This window comes from Marmota flaviventris, chromosome 9 (assembly GCF_047511675.1).
Source record: "Marmota flaviventris isolate mMarFla1 chromosome 9, mMarFla1.hap1, whole genome shotgun sequence".
Lineage (NCBI taxonomy): Eukaryota > Metazoa > Chordata > Mammalia > Rodentia > Sciuridae > Marmota > Marmota flaviventris.
The window spans coordinates 65,094,051-65,117,701 of NC_092506.1; the positions used below are offsets into that span (position 1 = coordinate 65,094,051).

At 55.4% G+C, this 23,651-nt stretch overlaps 1 protein-coding gene across 4 annotated transcripts in view; it reads left to right on the plus strand.

The window, feature by feature from the left end:
• Positions 1–23,651, plus strand: part of Myo7a (myosin VIIA) — a 73,970-nt gene that overhangs the window by 47,863 nt on the left and 2,456 nt on the right. For 3 of the 4 annotated variants that reach the window (XM_071616517.1, XM_071616518.1, XM_071616520.1), the window contains 20 exons: positions 1,741–1,867; positions 2,513–2,632; positions 3,160–3,333; positions 4,065–4,292; positions 5,569–5,739; positions 8,236–8,353; positions 9,085–9,211; positions 10,198–10,367; positions 11,274–11,464; positions 12,032–12,156; positions 12,665–12,822; positions 13,639–13,792; positions 14,949–15,104; positions 15,573–15,678; positions 16,703–16,816; positions 17,853–17,940; positions 18,118–18,224; positions 20,430–20,615; positions 21,024–21,140; positions 22,480–22,563. In XM_071616517.1, the coding sequence (XP_071472618.1) occupies positions 1,741–1,867; positions 2,513–2,632; positions 3,160–3,333; positions 4,065–4,292; positions 5,569–5,739; positions 8,236–8,353; positions 9,085–9,211; positions 10,198–10,367; positions 11,274–11,464; positions 12,032–12,156; positions 12,665–12,822; positions 13,639–13,792; positions 14,949–15,104; positions 15,573–15,678; positions 16,703–16,816; positions 17,853–17,940; positions 18,118–18,224; positions 20,430–20,615; positions 21,024–21,140; positions 22,480–22,563 (2,821 nt within the window). Of the gene's footprint in view, positions 1–1,740; positions 1,868–2,512; positions 2,633–3,159; positions 3,334–4,064; positions 4,293–5,568; positions 5,740–8,235; positions 8,354–9,084; positions 9,212–10,083; positions 10,368–11,273; positions 11,465–12,031; positions 12,157–12,664; positions 12,823–13,638; positions 13,793–14,948; positions 15,105–15,572; positions 15,679–16,702; positions 16,817–17,852; positions 17,941–18,117; positions 18,225–20,429; positions 20,616–21,023; positions 21,141–22,479; positions 22,564–23,651 lie in introns of all 4 variants that reach the window. The other variant, XM_027942585.2, reaches the window with a different exon arrangement.

A 23,651-nucleotide genomic window follows, 5' to 3' on the forward strand; every position in this document is an offset into this window, starting at 1 on the left:
CACCATGTGCAGCATGCTGGGGGGACCCTGCCACTGTACCCTCCCCTGAGGCCAGGAGAGCCTCTATCTAGGCAGCAGTGGTCAGGGATGTGATGCAAAGACCTGGGAGTCACCAGGAGCAAGTAAGGGATCTGCCCAGCTAGGCGGGGTGAGGGTGGGCAGGCTTCCCCAACCGCAGCAGCACAGGAAGGGGTGAGGCGAGCCGAGCCCATGAACTTGTTTGCTGCTGTGGGCTGGCCTGCAGGGAGGGGTAGTGGCAGCAGCAGGGTCAGTGACGGGGAGCCCCATTTTCCTGATGAGAAAACAGGTTCAGAGTGGGGAAGAAACTTGCCCAGGGTCACCTGGCCTCCCAGACCTCCTGCCTTCCAGGAGAGTCTCCTCCCGTCACTCCCCAAAGCCAGGTACTGCCTTGCTTGAGGGCCACCCCTCTAAAAGGGAATGGTAGCCACCCAGTCTTCTCACTGTCACAGCCTCCATGTTGGGATGCCTGGACCAAGAGTTGGAAGGCTGGGGAATGAACCCTGAGGGACCACGACAGTGCCTCCAGTAGCAGGGGATAAGATTTTCACGGGTCTGTGGCAAGACGAGAACTGCAGCTACAGTTGTCTAACTTTAAGCGTTGCTCTTGGTTCTGAGATTTAGACCTCTGGAATTTGGGGCCTTTTTTTAAAAAAAAAAAAAAATACTGGGATTGACCCTTGGTCCTCACACATGCCAGGCAAGGGCTCTACCACTGAGCTGCACTCCCTACCTGGCTTTGGATATCTTAGATGACCTTCGTTTTAGGAAATAGGGTAGTGTGCAGGGTGTGTGTATAGGTATGTGTGTGTTTTAGATGTTCTTATTTTGTCATGATTAAAAAGAGTTGGCAACTTCTGAAATTTAAATCATATTGGCCCACAATCACTCAAAATTGGAAAGCCACTGAATCAGATCATCCCTCTTCCTGCCCAGGGCAGCCAAGAGGAGCAGCAAGTGCCCCCTGGTGGTCAGCATGCCACTACGCGCCCTCCCTCAGCCCTGAGACAGCAGGCTCTCTTAAAGGCTTAGGGACCAGGAGAGACATTGCTCACAACAGCAGTGACCATCACAGCTGCCCTTTCATGAAGCCCCTATGCCAGGCCCTGTGCAGGGTGTTTTATACACCTTGACTTATATTTTTGCACAGCAATCCTGAAAGGATCCCTTTAAAATGAAAACAAAAATTACTTTCATCTTAGCACAAAAGTAATAGCCACTTAAAATCCCAACATTATAGGAATGCATCTGGAGAAGTTAGAGTCCCCATTCATCCAGCCCCAAGTGCTGGGGTTGTTTTTGCTGTACCAGCTTCCATTAGTAGAAACTGTCCCTGACTATGGGCTGGGGTCAGAGAATGGAGCCCACCCATCTGCCTGGGCCAGCCAGCAGGTCGGGGACCAGGCAGGGGCAGGCCTGTGCTTCTCATCAGCATTGCCACCAGGGGCTGTGGCTGCTGTGCCCAGAGCAGGATACGTACCACCACCTTTGCATGGTGGACTCTGGATTGGAGTTATCAACGTGCTTCCTGCCTGATGATCCTGTCTCTAAAGCAAGACTCTCTTCCCTAGAGCACTGGGCTCAGGCTCCTCGACCTGGCACACTCTGCCTCCCCCTGGATGGTCTTGGGCATGTTGGATCACACTGTGATGTCGCATCACACCTGCTGCTGGGAGCGGTGGGGTGGGGCTGTTCCTCTGAGGCAGTTCTCCTCCTGCCTAGGGATGAGATCTACTGCCAGATCAGCAAGCAGCTCACCCACAACCCCTCCAAGAGCAGCTACGCCCGGGGCTGGATCCTCGTGTCTCTCTGCGTGGGCTGCTTCGCCCCCTCTGAGAAGTTTGTTAAGGTAGGGAGGCCCCCAGGAGGAAGAGGAGCCAGGCCCTGTCCTGGCATCGAGGGGAGAAAGCAGAGGAGGCGGCTCAGCAGGGCCTGGAGCCTCTCAGGCTTCACCACCTCCCACCCAGACCCATCCTACACCAGTAGGATGCCCAGGCAGCCACCACTTTGTTCAGTCCCACCACCCCTGGCCCCATTCTAATGAGCTTGAGTCAGTCAGGAGGGTGTCTTGGGCCCTCTGAGCACGTAACTTGGGTCAGGCACTTCAGTTCAACTCAGAGCTAGGCCTTGGGTTCTGGGGATGCCAGCCTGACTGGAGGGTGCTGTGAGCTTGGAGGAGGTGGTAGAGTCCAAACAGGGCCCTGGAGGAGGACAGTTATGCCAGGGACAGGGGAGATGGTGGTACGGGGTGAGGCTGGAGACATGGCAGAGAAAGGTAGAGCTGGACTGTGTGGGTTTCTTGCTGAGCCACAGTACATGTCCTGAGGGCCGCGGGAGCCATGGCTGGAGCATGGAGAGGAGGGGTGTGGGCAGTCCTACCTTGAGAGGCAGGTCCCGAGTGTGGGCACGGGGCTGAAGGCTGCTGGAATGGTCCAGGCTGGGGAGGCCCAGGGAGGCTGGCTGGAAGCTGCCTCATTGGGTCTCCTGTCTGTAGTACCTGCGGAACTTCATCCACGGGGGACCGCCTGGCTATGCCCCATACTGTGAGGAGCGCCTGAGGAGGACCTTTGTCAATGGGACTCGGACGCAGCCACCCAGCTGGCTGGAGCTGCAGGTGCGTCCCTGCCCGCAGCAAGTGTGTATTCAGTGCACCCCAGTGCCCCAGAAATGCTCCGCGCTTTGAGTTCTGTTCCTCTGTTCTGGAGTCCCAGGCCCATCAGAACAGAAAAGCCCCCAAAGGATCAATGGCTTTGTACCAAAATCACTTGGGCAAGAGGGATTCCCTCTGCATCTCCGAGGCTCTGCCAGCAACCTGGGGATGGTGATATTCATCTTGCAGGGTCTTGTGATGTCCTTATGTGAAATAAGGTCAGAAGCCCGACCTGTGGCAGTGCCCAACCTCCCAGCCCCAGAGGCCCGGCTCAGAGGCCTTGCTCAGGGGCCCTGAAGGTCCCATTAGAATGGGCTGTGGAGCACGGCTCCTCAGGCACCTGTGACAGGGATAGTGTCTTGGTGGGATGGCAGGGACCTGGGGTCTAGGGGCAGATCCCATTCACTCAGTAGGAGCAGGGGGCCAGAGTCCAGAGAGAGTAAGCTGGTCAGAAGTGAAGGGATCCTCAAACTCTCTGGGGTCACTTCCAGGCCACTAAGTCCAAGAAGCCCATCATGTTACCTGTGACATTCATGGATGGGACCACCAAGACCCTTCTGACGGACTCAGCAACCACAGCCAAGGAGCTATGCAATGCATTGGCCGACAAGATCTCGCTCAAGGACCGCTTTGGGTTCTCCCTGTACATCGCCCTGTTTGATAAGGTAAGGTGGAGCCCCATCACCTCCTGACGCCACTCTGGGTGGGGGAACTACCTTCTTCTGTCCCAGTGCTGACTCCTGGCTCAGGTGACTCCAGCCAGGGGTAGCCCCGGTTCTGGCTGACTCATTAGGACAGGTGCTGGGGGTGTTCTTCAGTCGTGTGGGCCCAGGTAGGAGGAATCCTCTGTTGGTGCTGAGAAGGAACAGGGCCCCGACAGGCAGCAGGCAGCCAGTTCTCTCACAACCGTTCCCTGCGCGGTTGCTGTGCTGTGGGCTGGGGAAATGACAAGCGGTCACACATTTCTTCCATAGCAGCATGTGTGAGCCTGTTGGGCTCGGGGACTGCAGGCTCCTCTGCTGCCTTCTTCTCCACCCGGCAGGTCCAGGGACAGAACCTTGTTCTGGACACTCTGCCAGGATTTTTCTCACTTGTAGATTTCAGTGACAGTTTGTCCAACAGCTTCACAAAGGATTTGTACTAGGAAATTGCAACTTCCCCATAAGTGTGCCCATGACTGAGGCTGGAAAGTTAATAATTTAGGGTGACAGCTCAGAACCCATGGGACCTGGGGATCCCATTTGGGTCTGCCTTCTAGGGGACCTAGGGCACATCCTGCTTCTCTCTGGGTCTGTTTTCTATCTGGACCAGGACCACAGCTGGTGGCTTCCTGTAGTCCTTCCCTGACTCCATGCCTGCCCACCCTTCTACTGGGCCTTCTCTCCTGTGCCCACAGGTGTCCTCCCTGGGCAGTGGCAGTGACCATGTCATGGACGCCATCTCTCAGTGTGAGCAGTATGCCAAGGAGCAGGGTGCCCAGGAGCGCAATGCCCCCTGGAGGCTCTTCTTCCGAAAAGAGGTCTTCACACCCTGGCACAACCCCTCAGAAGACAACGTGGCCACCAACCTCATCTACCAGCAGGTGGTGCGCGGGGTCAAGTTCGGGGAGTACAGGTGTGAGAAGGTGAGTGACGGCAAATCCTGTACTGCGCTTGCTTGGCCCACAACTCCTTTTTACCCAATCTGGGCCAGGTGCTCCTGTCTGTGACCTATCATCAGCTAATGCTGAGAGTGGCTGCTTGCAGCTGGACCTTCTCCAGGCCTCTGCTGGACTTAAGACGACCTGCCTCACAGGAGCTGTGAGGAGGAGATACAATGATGGTAGCGGGGTCTTTGAAGAGTATACTGAGTTCCACCCCTGGAAGGTGTCCTACACGTTGCTGTGACTGCATGGCATAGTGTGTGTGCTTATGGTTCTGGGTTAGTCCAGTAAACTCTGCTCTGAATGGGAAACAGATTCAGTCCTTTAGACCAGAATTTACAAGTGTGTATCCTCTGTCTCCTCCTGAGGACTGGAGCAATGTGGTCGTCTTGTTTTTGGTGATGGTGATGGTGCTGCTTATGGTATTTAGGGTTCTGCTGGCGATTGTGATGGAGGGTGAGGATGGGCATGAGGACAGTGGTGCCTGGTGGTGGGGTGGTGGAGGTGGTGATGGTGTTGGTGCTAGTGTCGTTCTTGGTGGTGGTGATGGCAGTGTTGATGGTGGTAATGATGCTGTGGTTGGTAGGGATGTTGTTGGTGTTGATGGTATTCATTGTTGGAACAGCCATATTAGTTGCTGAAATTCTGAAATGCTTCAAACTCACTGGAAAATATCGATTGCCTTTAAGGCCCCCAGAGTTTTTCTCTATTGCCCCTGCTACTGGAGCCCTGGGGAGCCCCAGGTAGGCATCACCCAGCAGAGAGGCAGCAAATGCCCAGTGTTCACCTGGTCCTCTGAAGCCTGTGTGCAGAGCCACTGGTTGTTCACTACTTGGACACCCCCAGGGGCAGAGTGTGGTAATGGAGACGGTAACGGTGATGCACTCCCTCTCTGTTCATCCCCCGCGGTCCCAGGTCTCCCATTATCCAGGGCAGGCACATCCTCTTCTTCTGCTCATCCGCCCCGGTTGCTGTAGCAGAGGGCTGGACATGCAGTGGCTGGCCCATTCCTGGCAGGCTGACTGGCCTCTTCAGCTCATATGCCCCTGTCAGAGTCTAGCATAGAGCTAATGGGACCCAGGAGAAGGCAGGGGTGCGGCCCTCAGGAACACCCCAGCAAATCAGTGAAAATGCAGGGTCCCAAGGGGCAGGGCCCAGAACTACAGGAGACAGGGCCAGGAGAGCAACCTGAAGGCTTTAGGAGTCTGGAAGGGCAGAGGGTACGGGCCGCACGCATGACTGAGGTCCCCTCCCACAGGAGGATGACCTGGCGGAGCTGGCCTCCCAGCAGTACTTTGTGGACTATGGCTCTGAGATGATCCTGGAGCGTCTGCTGAACCTTGTCCCCACCTACATCCCGGACCGCGAGATCACACCCCTGAAGACACTTGAGAAGTGGGCCCAGCTGGCCATTGCTGCCCACAAGAAGGTAGGAGGGCATCAGGGGACGTGGAGACGGGGGAGGAGCGCGCAGTCCAGGTAGTCATGGTCCCACCTGGCATCTCCTGTTTGTGGGGCTGCAGGGGTCAAGACCTCCACACTTCTCCCCTGTGGACATGGGTTCACATGGGTCTTCTGTCATCCAATGTTTTGGTCAGCTTTTTTGTCACTGTGACCAAAAGACCTGACAAGAAAACATAGAAGAGGAAAAAGATCACTTTGACTCACAGTTTGAGAGTTTTCAGTGCATAGATGGCCAGCTCCACAGCTCTGAGCCTGAGGTGAGGCACAGCATCCCAGTGGAAGGGCATGGTGGAGGGAAGCAGCTCAGGACATGACCAGGAAGGACAGGGAGAGAGGGAGAGAGAGAGAGAGAGAGAGAGAGAGAGAGAGAGAGAGAGAGACAGACAGACAGACCGACACTCACCAGGAACAAAATATAAACCCCAAAGGCACACCCCCATTGACCTATCTCCTCCAGCCCACCCTACGTGCCTATAGTTATCACCCAGTTAATCCATATCCATGGATTAATCCATCTATGAGGTCACACCTTTCATAATCTAATTATTTCACCTCTGAAATTTCTTTCCTTATCTCACACATGTGCTTTTCAGGGACACTGAATATCCAAACCATAACAACCACTCTGGGCTGGGATCCAGGGACACAGAGAAGAGTCAAATTCAGTCCTAGCTTCCTGAGATCACAGGGTCTTGTGGTGGCCTTGCCTTATGTCTCATCAACTGTTTATGAGGCTGAGCTTCCAAGAGGGAAGTAGAGGGGGTGCCTTAGGTTGCAACTAGGAAATGCTCCTTCTTTTCCCTAAAAGAAAAGAATGCCAGTCGCCTTCCTGTCTGGAGAATGAGGTATAGCCCCTGCTTGCAGCCAGATATGAGCAGTTCCCAGCCAAGCTCAGGGGCCTGCCTAAGTGGAACAGGGGCCCTCAGGTGGGCTGGGGGCACTGACTGCTGGCAGAGGACCCATAGGCCTTCCCATCTCCAAGATCCCTGCTGTCTCACAGCGGACTCCTCTTGGCAAACTAGTTGACGCACTCTCTCATCCCCTGCATCCAGGCTTCCCTCACATGGAGCCCCATGCTGCCCTCGCAGGGGGCCAGATATGAATGTCTCTTGTGGGGTGGGAAGGCTGTTAGTTGGCTGGAGCTGTTTTAGTGAAGCAGTACAGGCCCGGGGCTGAAAGGACAGATGTTTACACCTCTGTTCCAGAGTGGAAGTGCGGACTGGGGTGTTGGCAGAGTTGGTTTCTATGGAGGCCTCTCCTTGCCCACAGAGGGCATCTTCTCCATCTGTCTCCACATGGTCTTTCCTCTATGCTCATGCAGGTCTGTGTCAGTTTCCTCTTCTTATAAGGACATCAGTCATTGGAGTAGGATCCACCCTAAAGATGGCATTTTAACTTCTGATGGCATTTTAACTTCCAAGAGACCTTATCTCCAAATATGGTTACCAGGGGGTTTAGGACTTCAACACATGAATTTGTTGGCGGGGTGGGGGTGGTGGACACAATTCAAACTAAAACTGAGAGAGGTATTTTAAAGACATCTCATTCTGGGGGCTGGGGTTGTGGCTCAGTGGTAATGTGCTTGCCTAGCATGCGTGAGGCACTGTGTTCGATTCTCAGCACCACATACAAATAAATAAAATAAAGGTCCATCAACAACTAAAAAAAAATCTCATTCTGAAATAATTGCAAACTTCCAGAGAAGTTGCAAGTTCAAAAACTAGACCTGTTATGCACATTTCATCTGGACTAAGCCACCTTTGCTTTGTGATTCTCTCTCTCTCTGCATACCTACATATTATTTTTCTGAACATTTTGAGATTCATTGCAGTGTCAATGTCAAGCACGTCACCCTGAGTGCTCACTCTTCCAAGGTCTGACCTTCTCCAAGATGGAAATGGGGCAGTCTGAGCTGGCACACACCATTATCTTTATCCTTGTCTGTGTCTACATATTGTCAAAACCATGAGTTCATTCTGATCCTTCTAATTCCACCTCAATGCACGGAGGTCTCACAAGGGCCCGGGGGGACGTGTTTGGAGTAACAAAGCACTAGTGCTTTTGTTCCTTGCCAGGGCCATTGCAGTCCCCTTGCTGTTGCCCTTACCTCTGGTCTGTAATCCTTCCTCTGTACCTGACCTTTCTAAGGCCTGGACCTACCCAGTTTCTGCTGAACTGGGAACTCCCTGGGGGTGGCACCCATGTTTTCTCTGTGTCCCAGGACCTGCACAGAGGCAGTATGAATCCACACAAGGGCTCACTGATATCAACTGGGGGTGGTGTGGGCTGCTGTGGAACAGGGTGAGGCCATCAGGAACAGGGTGAGGCCATCAGGAACAGGGTGAGGCCATCAGGAATGCACAGGAGGACACCTGGGCCACCCCTGACTAGCGGCAGGGATGTATGATTTCTAGAACTTATATACTGTCTTCTACCTTCTTTCCCTCTCTGTCCTCTCCAGGGGATTTATGCCCAAAGGAGAACGGATGCCCAGAAGGTCAAAGAGGATGTGGTCAATTATGCCCGCTTCAAGTGGCCCTTGCTATTCTCCAGGTTTTATGAAGCCTATAAGTTCTCAGGTAACCCCTGGTCTCCCAGTCTCTCAGTTCACAGCAGAGAGGGGAACTTAGCCCAGCTCCCCGTCAGCGGACTCCTGCCTGCAGGGTGCCTGCTCTTTTTAGATCATGCTGCAGAGTTGCTCTGTCACCCTGCAGTCCAACAGTGACTCCATGACACATAGTAGATGCTCATGGTGTGCTGGGTTGAACAACTGGATGAGGACTGCAATCATTAAAGCACCCCACGGTGGGCCAGCTGTGCTAAGCTGTCTCCCCGAAGCTGAGTGTGGGCAAGGTTGTGCCAATTGCCCAGGCCCTTTGCTCAGCCATCCTTGGGCCATCGTTACTGGGCGTCTGCTCTGTGCCAGGCCCTGTGCTGATGCTGGGCTTCACAGAATCATCAGATGTTAGGGCCACAGGGAGCCGTGGGGCTCTGTTGTCCAACCCCACATTCCACCTTGGTGCAGGAAAGGACTTGTCCAGAGCTGCACAGAGACCATGGCAGATATGACTGAAGCCGGGTTTCCTGACCCAGCACTCTCTTCCCTGCACCTTATCTCCAAATATGGTTACTGCACCTTGGGTTTTGGCTTGTTGAGCCGCTGTGCTCTCTGAGCCGCAGTTTTCTTGCTCACAAAATGGGAATCATTATACTTCGGTCCTAGTCGCCTCCTTGACAGTTATGATAATCAGGAGGGGCTGGATCCAGGAGTGGGGAGGCCACCTTCCAAGTGTCTCTGTCACTGTCACAGGTCCCAATCTCCCTAAGAATGATGTCATTGTGGCTGTCAACTGGACAGGCATCTATTTTGTGGATGAGCAGGAGCAGGTACTTTTGGAGCTGTCCTTCCCAGAGATCATGGCTGTGTCCAGCAGCAGGTGAGGAGGAGCACGTGGAGCACAGATGGACCTGCAGGGAAGGAGGGGGTACAGGGCATCACGGGTTGTGGGGGGCACAGGCACAGTGGCCTGTCCTGGCTTCACACAGCCGAGCTGTTTGTGCTGCGCTACGCAGCCCTCAGGCCCCTCCCACAAGGGGCCTCATGGATGGTAAAGGTGGCTCTGAGGTGGCCTCAGCAGGGTAAAAGGACAGTCAGAGGCAGGTCAGTGTGTGCAAGAGGGCTTCAGGGTTCACCTCTGTGTTCCCATTCCTAAAGTAGGGTTCTGGATATTTTCCTTCAATAACAGGGAGGGAGTAATAAATGATAGGGGAACTCTTTGTAAACCTTAAGTTGCCCTGCACACAGGCGGTGGGGGCGGTTTCCTGGATTAGACCACCTCTCCCAGCAGTGCAGCGCCCCCTCCCCCAATATGGAGCTTGCAGGAATATTTCTGAGCTGCATCTGATGTGGTCACATCCAGCTCTGAGCAGGCACGTGCTAAACACATCAGATTCAGTGGTGACAGATGGTCCTCGACCTCTTAGAGCTTCAGTAGAGGGAAACAGACATCAAAGAGGCCACTGTAGAGAAGGGACAGTGTGATAAGGACTGGGGGAGGGTATGGTGGACTTCCCGGAGGAAGTGGTATTTAGGCTGCAAATTGAAGGGCAAGTTGGACTTAGATTTGGCAAAGGCAAAGGGCAAGAGGGCTAGGCCAGCCAGGGCCTCGCCTGGCCATGCCTGATGCTGGCAGGGGCTCTGAGATGCGTCTGACCTGGGCCACATCTCCCCCTGCTGGACCAGGCCTTGCTCTGGCTGGGCTCCCTGAGGCTGGGCCCCTCTGACTATACTGGGCTTGGTCTCCTTCAGGGAGTGCCGTGTCTTGCTCTCGCTGGGCTGCTCTGATCTGGGCTGTGTAGCACCTCACTCGGGCCGCGCAGGACTGACCCCGGCTGGGCCCTGTTCTCCGTGTTGGTCCTGCAGGGGAGCAAAACTGACAGCCCCCAGCTTCACACTGGCCACCATCAAGGGGGATGAGTACACCTTCACATCCAACAACGCCGAGGACATCCGTGACCTGGTGGTCACCTTCCTGGAGGGGCTCCGGAAGAGGTCTAAGTACGTGGTGGCCTTGCAGGACAACCCCAACCCTGGTGAGTGGCTGCTGTGGGTAGCTGGGGCATTAGGCAGGCCCCACACCTTGGCCCCGGCCCTGCACTCCAGGCTGCGAGGACCGCGTTACCCGTCTTAACCTGTCCAACCCGGGTAACGGGCCGGTGGCAGAACACTGCCTTCACCTCTGCCCAAGAGGAGCCTTCTTCTCTCCACCCCTTGGTCCTCCATTCTTATCTCCTGTCACCTTCTCCACATTTGATCAGGGGTCCCCTCAATGCGCTCCAAATACGCACTGCCATCAATGACAGCAGCATGACAACCACACTGGCCAAGCACCTCCAGGGCTGCCTAGGCCTGTGCAGAGTGTGGACCTGGACCTGCCTTCAGTGGGGAGGGAGGCAGAATGCTGGCCCAGGGACAGCACAGTGACCAGAGAAGCCCCAGGGCTGTGGGTGCTCAGAGGAGAGGCCCCCATATAGCCCAGAATCCATGGAGGAGGCACAGAGTGAGCAGAGCGTGTGGGGCAGAGGGCAGAGGGCAGAGGACCACGTGCAGAGGCAGGAGAAAGCCAGCGTGTCCTGGGGAACTTCACATAGTTAGGTGTGACTGGAGTGTGACGGGGGCGGGGGGCAAAAAGCAAGGTGGAAGGAGTCAGGGAGGCCAGCTCCCAACAGGCTCAGCAGTGTAGGTCTTCTCCTAAGGGTAATGGGGAGCCACAGAAAGTTTTTGAGCAAGAGAAGAGTATGGCCCCCTCTGGTGTCTTTGTGCAGAAGGTTGTGACAAGGTAGAGGCCAGGTGGCCAGGTGGGCAGACATGAGTGGGACAGGGCCTCAGTTCTTCAGTGGGGAGGAGTGGCTGATGGATCATCAACCTAAATAAAGATGTTCCAACCCAGCCCCTCTCTCTCTGCCCCCATGTTGCCCCCGCTCACCTCTGCTCCAAAGCGGGTGAGGAGTCAGGCTTCCTCAGCTTCGCCAAGGGAGACCTCATCATCCTGGACCATGACACCGGTGAGCAGGTCATGAACTCAGGCTGGGCCAACGGCATCAACGAGAGGACCAAGCAGCATGGGGACTTCCCAACCGACTGTGTGTATGTCATGCCCACTGTCACCATGCCGCCACAGGAGATCGTGGTATGTGGTCTGGCAGTGGCAGGTGGGTGGGAGGCTCCTCAGACCCCTCTGTCCTCTCTCCTATCTGTAAAGTGGAGTGAGGGACTGTGATAGATCAATGGTCTCCAGATGCTCAGTGGGGGGCGGGGCTGAGGCACCACAGACTCCAACCTGTGTCAGGTAGGGAGGGGCCTAGTGCGCACATCAGAGGAGGAGCTGCAAGGAGCAGGGATGGGAGGAGAGTGGCCAGCGGGAGGGGTCAGCCTGCACTGTCTGAAAGGCAGTGTGGGCACAGCTGGGCTGGGAGCCCTGTTCTCCCAGAGACCCTCAGAGTTCTGCTCTGAGGACGCAGAGCCCGCCTTCCCAGGCAGCTCCTGAGCCTGGCTGATGCAGCTTAGAGCCCCGCAGGATGAAGGCGAAGTAACCTGAGGTCCTTGGGGAAGGAAGGGGACTTGGGGTCAGAAAACAGTGGGTCTATACCTGTGGAGACAGTCCCCAGCCACAGGTTGCCGACATTGGGCTTTTACCATGTTATCCCAGTGGTTCCAGTTGAGGGCTGACATGAGCTCCCTGTCTCTCGACCTGTAGGCCCTGGTCACCATGACGCCTGACCAGAGGCAGGACGTCATCCGGCTCTTGCAGCTGCGAACTGCAGAGCCCGAGGTGCACGCCAAGCCCTACACGCTGGAGGAGTTCTCCTACGACTACTTTAGGTGCCAGCTCCTGGGGACGAGAGAGAGGACGGTGGGCAGAGGCTCCTATGGGCTCTGGCCAGGGGCTGAGCAGCTTTGCCATGCCTGCCTGTGAGCAGGGCCTGCCAGGGTCAGCAGCAGGGCCGTTTCCATCCCGGAAATGATGCTTCCCTGCAGGCGCACGGCATCCTTCCTTGAGGTGGTGGGGACTGTGCCCTCCCAGGCATGTCCTGGCCCTCAGTGTCACACACCAGTGCCTGTTTCAGCCTCACTATCCTGTGGGGAGACAGCAAGAAAGTGGGGGGCTTTGGCTCTGCTAGCCCAGCACTGTGCCCAGGAGGCCTGGTGGGCGGGGGGCAGAGGCTTTCTGCAGGAGGTGGCTTCTGCACATCTCTGGTGGCAGAGCGGGGTGGGGACAGCACTGCTTACTCCTGCCCGTGGCTTCCAGGCTGCTGGGGTGCTCCCCACTGGGGTTCTCCCCAGGCTTCCTGCAATGGGATGGCTGCTGACTGTCCCTGTGCTGTGGCAGGTCCCCACCCAAGCACACGCTGAGCCGTGTCATGGTGTCCAAGGCCCGAGGCAAGGATCGGCTGTGGAGCCACACACGGGAGCCACTCAAGCAGGCCCTGCTCAAGAAGATCCTGGGTAGCGAGGAGCTCTCGCAGGAGGCCTGCATGGCCTTCATCGATATCCATGTGCACTGGGTGGGGACAGGTGGGGACAGGTCGGGTAGGGGATGCTGGGCAGGGAGACTTTTCAGCTAGATACCTCCTTCCTGTTGAGGGCTGGCTGGGTCCTGGGCACACGTGGAGGCACATCTTACAGTATGCAAGGCCCCATCTCTTCCACTGTCTCCTTTGACCCTGTCATTCAGTTAGGTGCCAGCTCCTGGGGACGAGAGAGAGGACGGAGGGCAGAGGCTCCTGTGGGCTCTGGCCAGGGGCTGAGCAGCTTTGCCATGCCTGCTGTAGGCCAGGCATGGAGATGGAGCCGTGACCAGAGCCAGCCCCTGGCCTCATGGGGGCGATGTGCTAACAGGAACCAGTGCTGGGATGTGGCATCTAGGCTGAGACCTGAAGGCTGAGTAGGACCTAGTAGGCAACGGGGAGACAGCTGGGGAGCATCCCAGACAGAGGGAGCAGAATGCACAAAAGTCCTGAGGCAAAACAGGGCACAAAGTAACTCAGCTCATCTGGAAGATGTGGGCTGACTAAGGGAAGGGTTCCAAGCCCTACTTAGAAACTTGGGCTGTGTCCCGAGACCAGGGGGAGCCCCTGGACAGGGAATGGAACAGCCAGACTGGTGACTTGGGGAGTCCATCCTGGCTGCTGTGAGGTTGGGGACCGAGGAAGGGTGGCCTGTGAGGCAGCCGTGGCGGGTGGGCAGATCAATCCAGTTTTCTAACTTAGTAGTCTGAGGCCCAGGGTCAGGGGGAGGGTGGCCTTCTACCTCCGGGCCAGTGTGTGCCCCACTCAGCCACAAGCCCTTCCTTGACAATCCCACCTGTTCTCAAGTACATGGGTGACTACCCATCGAAGAGGATGCGCTCTGTCAACGAGCTCACAGACCAGATCTTTGAGGGGGCCCTGAAGGCTGAGCCCCTCAAGGATGAGGCATACGTGCAGATCCTGAAGCAGCTGACGGACAACCACATCAGGTGAGCAGGTGTGGGGCGGGCAGCACTGCTCTGCCTGGAAACACGGCTTCCTCGCACGCAGGGAGAGGCTGACTCCTAGGCCACTCAGCCTAGCTTGGCCTGCAGCCAAAGGTTAATCCTCAAGAACCAGGAGGTAGGGGCTGGGGGTTTAGCTCAGTGGCACAGCGCTTGCCTAGTGGGCTTGAGGCCCGGGGTTCATTCCTAGCACTGCAAAAAATGAGAAAGGAAGACGGGGGTGGGGAGTGGTGGCTGTACCCTCCTGGTCTATCCTCTGTGTTGATCAGCATGAGTCCCTCCAACTGCTGCTTCTCGAACCTGTGTGAGCCTCTGTGGATGGCTTTCCCCAGGCCTGCAGGCCACGGGGGCTCCGGGGATGGCTGGACCTACAGGTTTAGCCAGTGTCCTGTCCTGGCTTGGACTAAGGCCGTCAGTTGGAAGCTGTGGCTGAAAATGCTCATGGGTCACGGTCGGCAGCCCCAGAGGCTGTCACCTTCTCCCCACTGGGCCAGCCAGAGGCAGGAGAGGGAAGTCAGCCTCCTTCTTCCTCAGAGACTGAGGAAAGCCCTGCCCTGTTCCATCACCCCACCCGCCTTCCTCCCCAGCCTCATCACTCTCCATCTCTTGCACAAATTCCCTCTGGAACTACAGACCTTTCACACGACCTGACATTTGTACATGCTGGGCTGCTGGCAGGAAAGCCCTCCATTCCTTTCTTTGCCTGTCAGAATTTGCTTCAGCCTTCAAAGCCCAGATCAAATGCCACCTTCTTGCTCGAAGCCCTCCAAGCCTCCCGCCTCAGTCCCAAGTAGGGGGCTGGCCTAACTCAGTGCTGTGCCCAGTGTGGCGAGTCCGGAGTCGCAGTATAAATTGCTCGTTTCCTCTTCCTGGGGAAAATCTTGCTGTGAAAGTGAAACCTCAGCTGACCCCAGCAGAGCCCCTGGCCACAGTGGGTTTTCACTCTGGCAGGGGTCCCTGGTCCCTATGTGGACTGGTAACAGCACAAGGCCTGGCGTGGGTGGGCGGCCACAGGGTGATTGGCACTAACTGGATCCCGCTACAGAGATGTGGGTGGTGCTGGGCCTTGGGATGAGGAACTGGGGGTGTGGCCCTGGGATTGCACAGGTCCCTGTGACTCCTACGGGGCCTCCTCCCACAGGTACAGCGAGGAGCGAGGCTGGGAGCTGCTCTGGCTCTGCACCGGCCTCTTCCCACCTAGCAACATCCTCCTGCCCCACGTCCAGCGCTTCCTGCAGTCCCGCAAGCATTGCCCGCTTGCCATCGACTGCCTGCAGCGGCTCCAGAAAGCGCTGAGGTACAAGGGCTGCCAGGGACAGGGAGCAGCACTGGGTTGGTCCTCGGCCTCACTGGGTTCATGGGACCAGCCCTTGAGGATGAGGATGACCACACAGCTGTGGGGACCTGTTCCTGAGCTCCTCAGATGCCAGCCACAGTCGCACTCTGGACAGTTTGGGAGTCTGGTGGCTCAGAGGTGCTTGGCGCATCCCTTTAAGTGCGCCAAGCAGGCGTGCACCCCTGGGTCACACTCAAGACCCTACAAAGCCCTCTGGCACTCTGCACTTTGTTTGCCCTCTAAAGCCCTATGCCACCTGGGCACTGTTATCACATTTCCCAGATAAAGAACTCAAGAATGTAAGAAGTGGCTGGTTCTGCTGTAGGAAATGAGGAGGAGGGTCAGACCCCAGTTTGTCTCCAAAGTTTCCTCTGTTCCCTGGTCCCATTGGTCCCTCTTCTGATCTGACCCTTCCCTACCCATTTTCAGAAATGGGTCCCGGAAGTACCCTCCGCACCTGGTGGAGGTGGAGGCCATCCAGCACAAAACCACCCAGATTTTCCACAAGGTCTACTTCCCTGATGACACTGATGAGGTGAGGGCCTCTGGCCTCTGGGTTCCATCCCCTGAGAGGGTGGGGTTCCCTCAGCTGACACAAGGTGGCCTTGACTTCTCACCTGCCACCCCAACATGGGCCACTTTATCCTCCTGCACTTTGGTGGAGTCAGGGCTCAGTTTCAATGTCACAGACTCCCTGGGTAAGAGCAGTTTCTTAGAGAAGGCTTTGCCCCAGTTCTCCGTCCCTCCTTCTGAGGAGAAGCTGCCTTGGAGAAAACTCTGTCCTGCTGAGCTGGACTCTAGCAGGCCACTTCCCTGGTCCCAGCTTTGTTCCTGGGCATGAGGCCAGGCTGGACTCCCCACTGCCCCAAGCCCACTTTCCTGTCGGCAGGACCCCAAAGCCCCTTCCTGCCCCTCACATAATGTGGTCGGGGTCCCCTCCACCTTGGTTCTGTCTTCCAAGGGACCTGTTGTCTTTGTCACATTCGCGGTCAGGCTGTCTCAAGACCCCCACTCCCTGCTCCGTCTCAGCAACGCGCCTCATTCAGACGAACCTGAGTGCAACGTCTAAATATTTAAGTTTGAAGAGAAGTTTTAAAACTTGTCTGAGTTTAGAGACTAGAGACTCAGAAACGTCACAACAGGGTCCCAGGGGCAAGGACAGAAGAAGTTCCTAAATTCCTTTCCTGTCTGTCCCCTCTAGTGGAAGCCATCCCCAAGTCCCTCTGCTCTCTCCATCTGACCTTTGCCAGACTCTCCGGTCCCCTCACCCATTTTGGAATTTGCTTTTCCTCTTCCTCGGGTCTCTCTCTGTCCACTCCATCCATGAGGCCTGGCTCTGTTGTCCCTCATGATCCTGCAGCCAGGCTTGGGGCTGGGAGGCCACGGAAAGTCCTTCCCAGAGAGCCAGGGACTGAAAAGGAGTTGCTTTTTCCTTTGTTGAAATGCCATGTCCAGCTCTGGACCCCCGGGGAAGCCCTGTGGAGGGCAGGGCTTGGTCTAGAGGGGCAGCCAGAGGCCAGGCCCACTCTGCAGGTGCTAAGTGAGCACTCCCCTCTCAGGCCTTTGAGGTGGAGTCGAGCACCAAGGCCAAGGACTTCTGCCAGAACATCGCCGCTCGGCTGCTCCTCAAGTCCTCCGAGGGATTCAGCCTCTTTGTCAAAATTGCAGACAAGGTGGGTCGTCGGCTCTCTTCCTGTCACCTGCCTGCCCAAATGCTGTGAGACTTTCTGGGACCACAGGAACGCGTGGGGAGGTGTCTTCTGCCCACTCCTTCCTACAGCCATCCCTGCTGCCCCAAAGCCTCTCCCTTGGAGCCAACGCACATGGCCTCAGACCATCCGGGGCCATCTGCCCAGGCAGTCTATGATCTGGACACACCAGCTGCCATGCTGAGGCCATTTAACCACTGAAATAACCCTTGAAGGGCAGTATGATTAGCCCTCTTTAACCCATGAAGTCTCAAGTTTTCCACTCTGCCAATATTTCAATGAAATTGACACAGGGTCATTAAAATCATAATCTAGAGCCTATACATAATTATAATAATTAACATTAATCAACATTAAGTAGTATAATTTTATTATATAATTATATATTTAAAATTTTTATAGGTGTCCACATTTGGGTCGATAGGATAAATAGACTAATAGATCCCAGAACTAGAGTTCAGAGAGGTTAAGTAACTTATCCAAGGTCACACATCAGGAACTCAGATCCAGGTGCACAGCCCACATCCCTCCAGCTGTGTCCGTGGAGGTCTTGCAGTTCCCCTTCCATGGGAAGACTTTCTGACCATCTCAGGCAGAGCTGGGGGCTCTCTCCTGTTGATCACTAATGGATCTATGTACATCCACATTTATCTTCTCACCTCACCACTGTCCCTGTGCCAGACACTGAGGATCCAGAGATGACCCTGATGAGGTTCTGCATCCAGAGAGCTCAGAGCCTGTGGGAGAAGCTGGAAGGTTCAAGGCAGGGGGACTGGGCCTCATTTGTGGCCATGTTCCCCTGGGCCTAGGCAGTGGATGGGGTGACTGTCCCTCAGCAGGAAGAGGGCTGTGTTCTTCAGACGCTGACCAGGCAGTCGGGGCAGGGCAGGGTTGATACAGGGAGTGGAGTTTTTCTGGATAAGAGGCCTTGGGTAGGAAAGTCGGAAAAGGCAGTATTGCTTTAACTAAAATGAATGGACTACGACGGCCACGTCCCTAGGTCATCAGCGTCCCAGAGAATGACTTCTTCTTTGACTTTGTGCGACACCTGACAGACTGGATAAAGAAAGCACGGCCCATCAAGGATGGTAATGAGGCTGGGTCCTGGGGTCACTTGAGGCCTGAAGAGGGCAGGTGCTGCTCAGGGCTGTGCTGTGAGGCCCGCTGGGTGGAGCCCAAGCAAGGGCCTCCTTTGGGGCTGGGTTGGGTGGGGGACGGACCCTTCAGTGCTGGGACTCGGGGTGACGGGCTGCCCTGTGCTGCAGGGGTCGTGCCCTCGCTCACCTACCAGGTGTTCTTCATGAAGAAGCTGTGGACCACCACGGTGCCGGGCAAGGACCCCATGGCCGATTCCATCTTCCACTATTACCAGGTGAGCTGCCCAGGGCCTCTCTGCTCCTGGGGCTACTGTGCTACAGTCTGGCTGTACTTGTGAAGCAGAGTCCTGTGGGCCTTGCCAGGTGAGGGGCCCGAAATAGCCGGCCTTACAGGGCTTCCTGGGACCCAGGGCCCAGGGAGTGGCCTAACTTCAGATCCCTCTCTCTCCTGATCTTCCAGCCGTCATGGCTTGATCACTCTTCCTCTGAGCTCCCTGCTTGTTCAGGCCCCTCCTTCGGTGCCTGCCTGTTCTCTGAATTCAAGATTCTGCTGCTACAACAGAGCATGTCCAGTGCTTCTAGGCAAGTCTGCAAATGTTTTCTGGCACAGGCATGCAGGGAGTCAGGAGGGAAGCTTGCATGTTGACCTCTAATATTTACCTGGCACCTTTCCAGTTAACTCCAAAAGTAGGCATGTTGTTTCTATTTTATAGAGAAAGAAACAGACTCAGAGAAGCCAAGTGATGTAGTTAAGGTCACACAGCAGACAGGACTGGGGTTTGATCCCAGGGCTCCATGATTGCAGTTCAGTGCTCTTTCTGGGCTGTGGTCTGCTTACCATTCTGGTGGGAGAGACAGACCAGGTTGCTAGGAGGAGGAGGTGGGGGTTGCCTTGGTGGAGACACGCTGCCTGGGATGCAGGGTTGCCCTCATTTGCACCTGGTATCTGCCTCTCCCTGCCAGTTCCACCAATGCAATGTGTAAACCCAAGAGTCAGCCTTGACCTCTCCCACTGCCTGTCTCCCACATTCTGAATCACTTGCCTAATGATCTGACCTCCGGACTGTCTCTGACACCACTGGGTCTCCCCACCTGCCCACCTGGCTCAGTCACCATCCTCCTTCCTTTGGCTGGTCGCAGCCTCTCCCTGGTCTCCCCCATTGGTTTTGTTTCCCCCCAGTTCACTGTGCGCAAGACAGTCCTCCTGCTTTCCAGGCCTCTTCAGGGCCTCCGGTTGCTCTTAAGGTATACCCCAAAGCCTGACTGGGCCCTGCATGGTGGTACCTCTGCCTCCTCTTGGACTTGACACCCCTTGGCTCCATTCACTGCAGCTACAGTTTTTCAGAGTCTCAGGTCTGGCAGAGCCTTTGTCATGTCACCCCATCTGGAATACTCTTCCCTCAATCCCTCCCCTTACCGACCGAGCTTTCAGATGTCTTATCTTGAAGAATTCCCTGTCCCCACGGTGGGATCACATCACTTTGTTATATGTTCTCCTAGCACCGTGAACAGTACCTTCACAGATTATAACCATACGTCAGTTTGGTGTGTATTAAATCCTGCTCTTGTCTTGAGACTGCAAGTTCCATGAGAGTAGGGTGAGTGTTGTTGCTTAAAGGGCCTGACTCATAGCAGATGCTCAACAAGCGTTCGTTGGACTGATGGGTGGCTGAATGGGTGAATTGGTGACTCAGTGAATGGATGGGTGGAAGGGTGAGTGCTGAATGAATTTACGGGTGGATATTGGTGGGTGGATGCATGGACAGATGGGGAAGTGGATGGGATGGTGGCTGCATGGGTAGGTAGACCCATAAATGGGTGAGTAGACGGTAGGTGTGTGGGTGGGCAGGGAAGTGGACAGATGGTGGTTGACTCATCTCTGATCAGTGGGGCATCTCCCGGCCATCCTTCATTCCCTGCTCTTCCCACAGTGGATAAGACAGTCCTAAGGCTCCAGGTGTGGTGGACAGTCCTAAGGCTCCAGTGCTGGCCCTTCAGAGGCTGCATCTCAGCTTTTGGTCCACTCTCCCTCCTCAGATGCTTTGGTTCTGGGTCTGGAAGTTCAAGGGGTAGGGCTGGTGCCGCTGCAGAAATCAGGACCAAAGGAACACAATGGGAGGAGGCCAAACTGACTGGCTCTTCGAAGAGAGGACAGGCCTAGAGAGGAGAGCTGAAGTTCAGTTTCACCCTGAACTTCACTTTTGAAGCAGTTCTGTTCTCACTGGACTGTTAGAAGGGGAACTGGGACAGTGTTTTGGTATGGCTGTGCTTCCCAACTACACAGTACCGAACCTGGAGGCGTACTCGCTGTCTCCTGGTCCTATGACATCTCCCCTAGGGAAACAGGATCAGTGGAGGCTGAAGAAATGGTGGGTCCAAATATGGGGGTAAGGCAGGAGCGCCCCCTTCTTAGGGTGGTGGGGAAGGAGTCCACTTCCTCCAGCTCCCTCCACACCTGCGACCGGCTCTGTCTCTGGCAGGAGCTACCCAAGTATCTCCGAGGCTACCACAAGTGCACACGGGAGGAGGTGCTGCAGTTGGGGGCACTGATCTACAGGGTCAAGTTTGAGGAGGACAAGTCCTACTTCCCTAGTATCCCCAAGCTGCTGAGAGAGTTGGTGCCCCAGGACCTCATCCGGCAGATCTCGCCTGATGACTGGAAGCGGGTGAGCGTGGAGCTGGCGGTGGGAATGGGAGACCCCTGAAGTGGACTCCAGGAACCCCAGGGGGCAGGTTGGCAGGTGCTGGCCAGCACCCTAGGGAGTGCCTCTCGTGGCTCCTGATGTGATCAGGCCACCCTCCAGTCTGCCTCTTCTCATCTTCCATGGGAAGAATTCAGGGGCCCCATGGTGGTGATTTGTCCTGTCCTGGTTACCAGGGTGACCTGATTTTATTGGATCCCCTCTGGCCTGCCTGCCTTGGGGAGAGGAGGGAGATCAAAAGTCCATGAGCTGGGATAATGGGGGGACCCCAGTGGCTCCCGGGTCTGCCTTTCCTACTTCTGGTCCTGACGATGGTCACGGCAGGAGGCAGGGAGCTGTGAGCCTTCTATCCTGACCCCCCTCTCCCTGCAGTCCATCGTCGCCTACTTCAACAAACACGCAGGGAAATCCAAGGAGGAGGCCAAGCTGGCCTTCCTGAGGCTCATCTTCAAGTGGCCCACCTTTGGCTCCGCCTTCTTTGAGGTGAAGGTATGCCACAGGGGGTTCCTTGGAGAGGAAGAGGTGAAGAAGGGGACAAGACTCCTCCCCAGGACTGGGGGAAGCAGTGATGGTCTTGGACACTGCCCTGGCAGAGAAAGGAGGGATGCACCTTTAGCCTCGAGCCAGTGGGGTGTCTTGACTAGTGTTCAGCCCTGAGGACAGAGGAACCAGAAGCTCAGCCTGGAAGGGAAGTCAGGCCAGAGTAATGGAGGGTGGACTGTGACCATGTGGAGTACTTGCCTGGGTGGCAGAGCTGGGGAAGCCCTACCCAGACTGGAGAAGCCTCCTGACCTTTTTAGGGAGACCTGAGGACAGTGCTTTTAGCAAGCAGCCCACATGGGCAAAGGCCTAAAAGTGTGAGAACTCAGGTCTGGGCAGGAAATGCCAGGGGCTGCGTGTGGCGGGGTATAGGCAAGCAGGCTGCAGTGAGAGGCAAGCTGGCAAGCAGGATGGGGGGCTGGGTTTCCTCTTGCAGGGGGAGTGAGTTTGGAGGGTTTTGAACAGGGATGACAGTGCCAGGTGGCCCCTCTGGTCACAGGGTGGAGGATGGAGCTGAGGGTCATCACCAGAAGCAGGAGAATGGTGGAAAGGCTGGGATGAGGAGATGCAGGGATGATCCCGCCGCACATCTAGGATGCAGGCTCTTGAGAAGCTTGGCTGTGCAAGGAGCAGAGGGGTAGGTGGGAGCTGGGGCAGCAGAAGGTTCAAGGAGGGCTTTTTAAAGATGGAAGACCTTGCTGGGTACAGTGGCACATGCTGGTAATCCTAGTGACTGGGGAGGCTGAGGTAGGAGGATTACAAGTTTGAAACCAGCATGGGCAACTTAGCAAGATCCTGTCTCAAAATAAAATAAGAGGGGCTGGGGCTGGGGCTCAGTGGTAGAGTGCTCGCCTTGCCTGTGTGAGACCCTGGGTCCGATCCTCAGCACCACATAAAAATACATAAGTGAAATAAAGGTATTAAAAAAAAATAAGAGGGGCTGGGAATGTAGCTCAGTAGTAAAGTGCCCATGGGTTCAATCCCATCATTAAAAAAAAAAAAAGATCCTTTTGGGCTGAGAGAAGGAGAGAAGGACATAACAAAGACTCCTAGAGAGGTAAGGGAGAGGGATGAAATCACTGCTGGGGACCCAGGGAGGGATGTGGGGACAGCACTGGGAGCATGACAGCAGCAGAAATCACAAGGTCATGGCAGGACCACCAGCACCTCTTCACCCCTGGCACAGACCAGGTTGGTTTTATTCCAGCTGAGGGCACTTCTTTCCTATCTCCAAGTGCTTTTCCTGTTCTGGATCCCCGTATGATGGTTCTCTATCTTTCTTTTCTAGCAAACTACAGAGCCAAACTTCCCTGAGATCCTCTTAATTGCTATCAACAAGTATGGGGTCAGCCTCATTGATCCCAGAACCAAGGTGAGCAGGGACAAGAGCGAGCAAGCAGGTGGGGTGGGGGGCAGGGAGCTGCTTTGCCTACACTTTAACCAAAGTCCCAGACACAAGCCTCTGCTGGCCCAACTCACCGGCACTACTCACCATGCATCTTGAAAGGTTGGTTGCCTTGTCTACACCCTTACCCCTCATTTACTCCACCAAAATTGCTCTCCTGGAGTTTCTAACGGTTTCTGGTGGGTTTTTTTTTGGGGGGATGGGGTGGGGGCGGAAGGATGGCGGTATTGGGGATTGAACTCAGGGCCTTGCACGAGCTGGGGCAAGCACTCCATCACCAAGCTACATCCTCAGCCCTTTTAATTTTGAGACAGGGTCTTCCTAAGTTGCCCAGGCTGGCCTTGAACTTGCAATCCTTTTTTCTCAGCCTTGCAAGTCACTGGTATTATAAAATTCTTGCCACCAAATCCCATTAACTCCTTTTAGTCTACCTTGCCTCTCAGCATCATTGGGTGCTATAAAATGCTTCCTACTTCCAAAATGTTCTGTCCTCATACTGGCCAGGAGGATAGTCTGTGCTGGGGTAAATGCATGTATATGGGTCAGAGTGGCCCTGCCCCAGGGCCAGGAAGCATAGTCCTACCATTTCCCCAGAAGGGGTACACCTAGATAGTTGGTGAAGAACACTAATGACCATTATGTTCCCTGGCATCATGTGCCACACATTCCCAGTTCTCCTTTCTCTCTTGGTCATTTTTTCTCAAATACTTTTGTGGGTTTCTTCTCTACTCGGCCCATGGATATGATATTTCCCAAGATTCCACCCTGTTTTCTTCTTGGTTCCTTCCTTACACTCTCCCTGGTCATCTCAGCCAGGCCCACAGTATCAGTTCAGTCAAGTTGCCCAAGTTTCTAATTTTGGCTCCAAGTGCCCAACAACTTCCCAGATTTCCCTGGGTGTCTAGCCGGTTGGTCCAAACCAAGGCGAGGAGGCAAAGGCACCTGCTTATCACAGCAGCTTCATGCAAAGCTGGCCCTCTTTGAGGACCTGAGACCTTCTGTGAAAGGTGTCTCTGGGCTGGACCCAGGGACAGTGAAGCCATGCTATGCAGCTT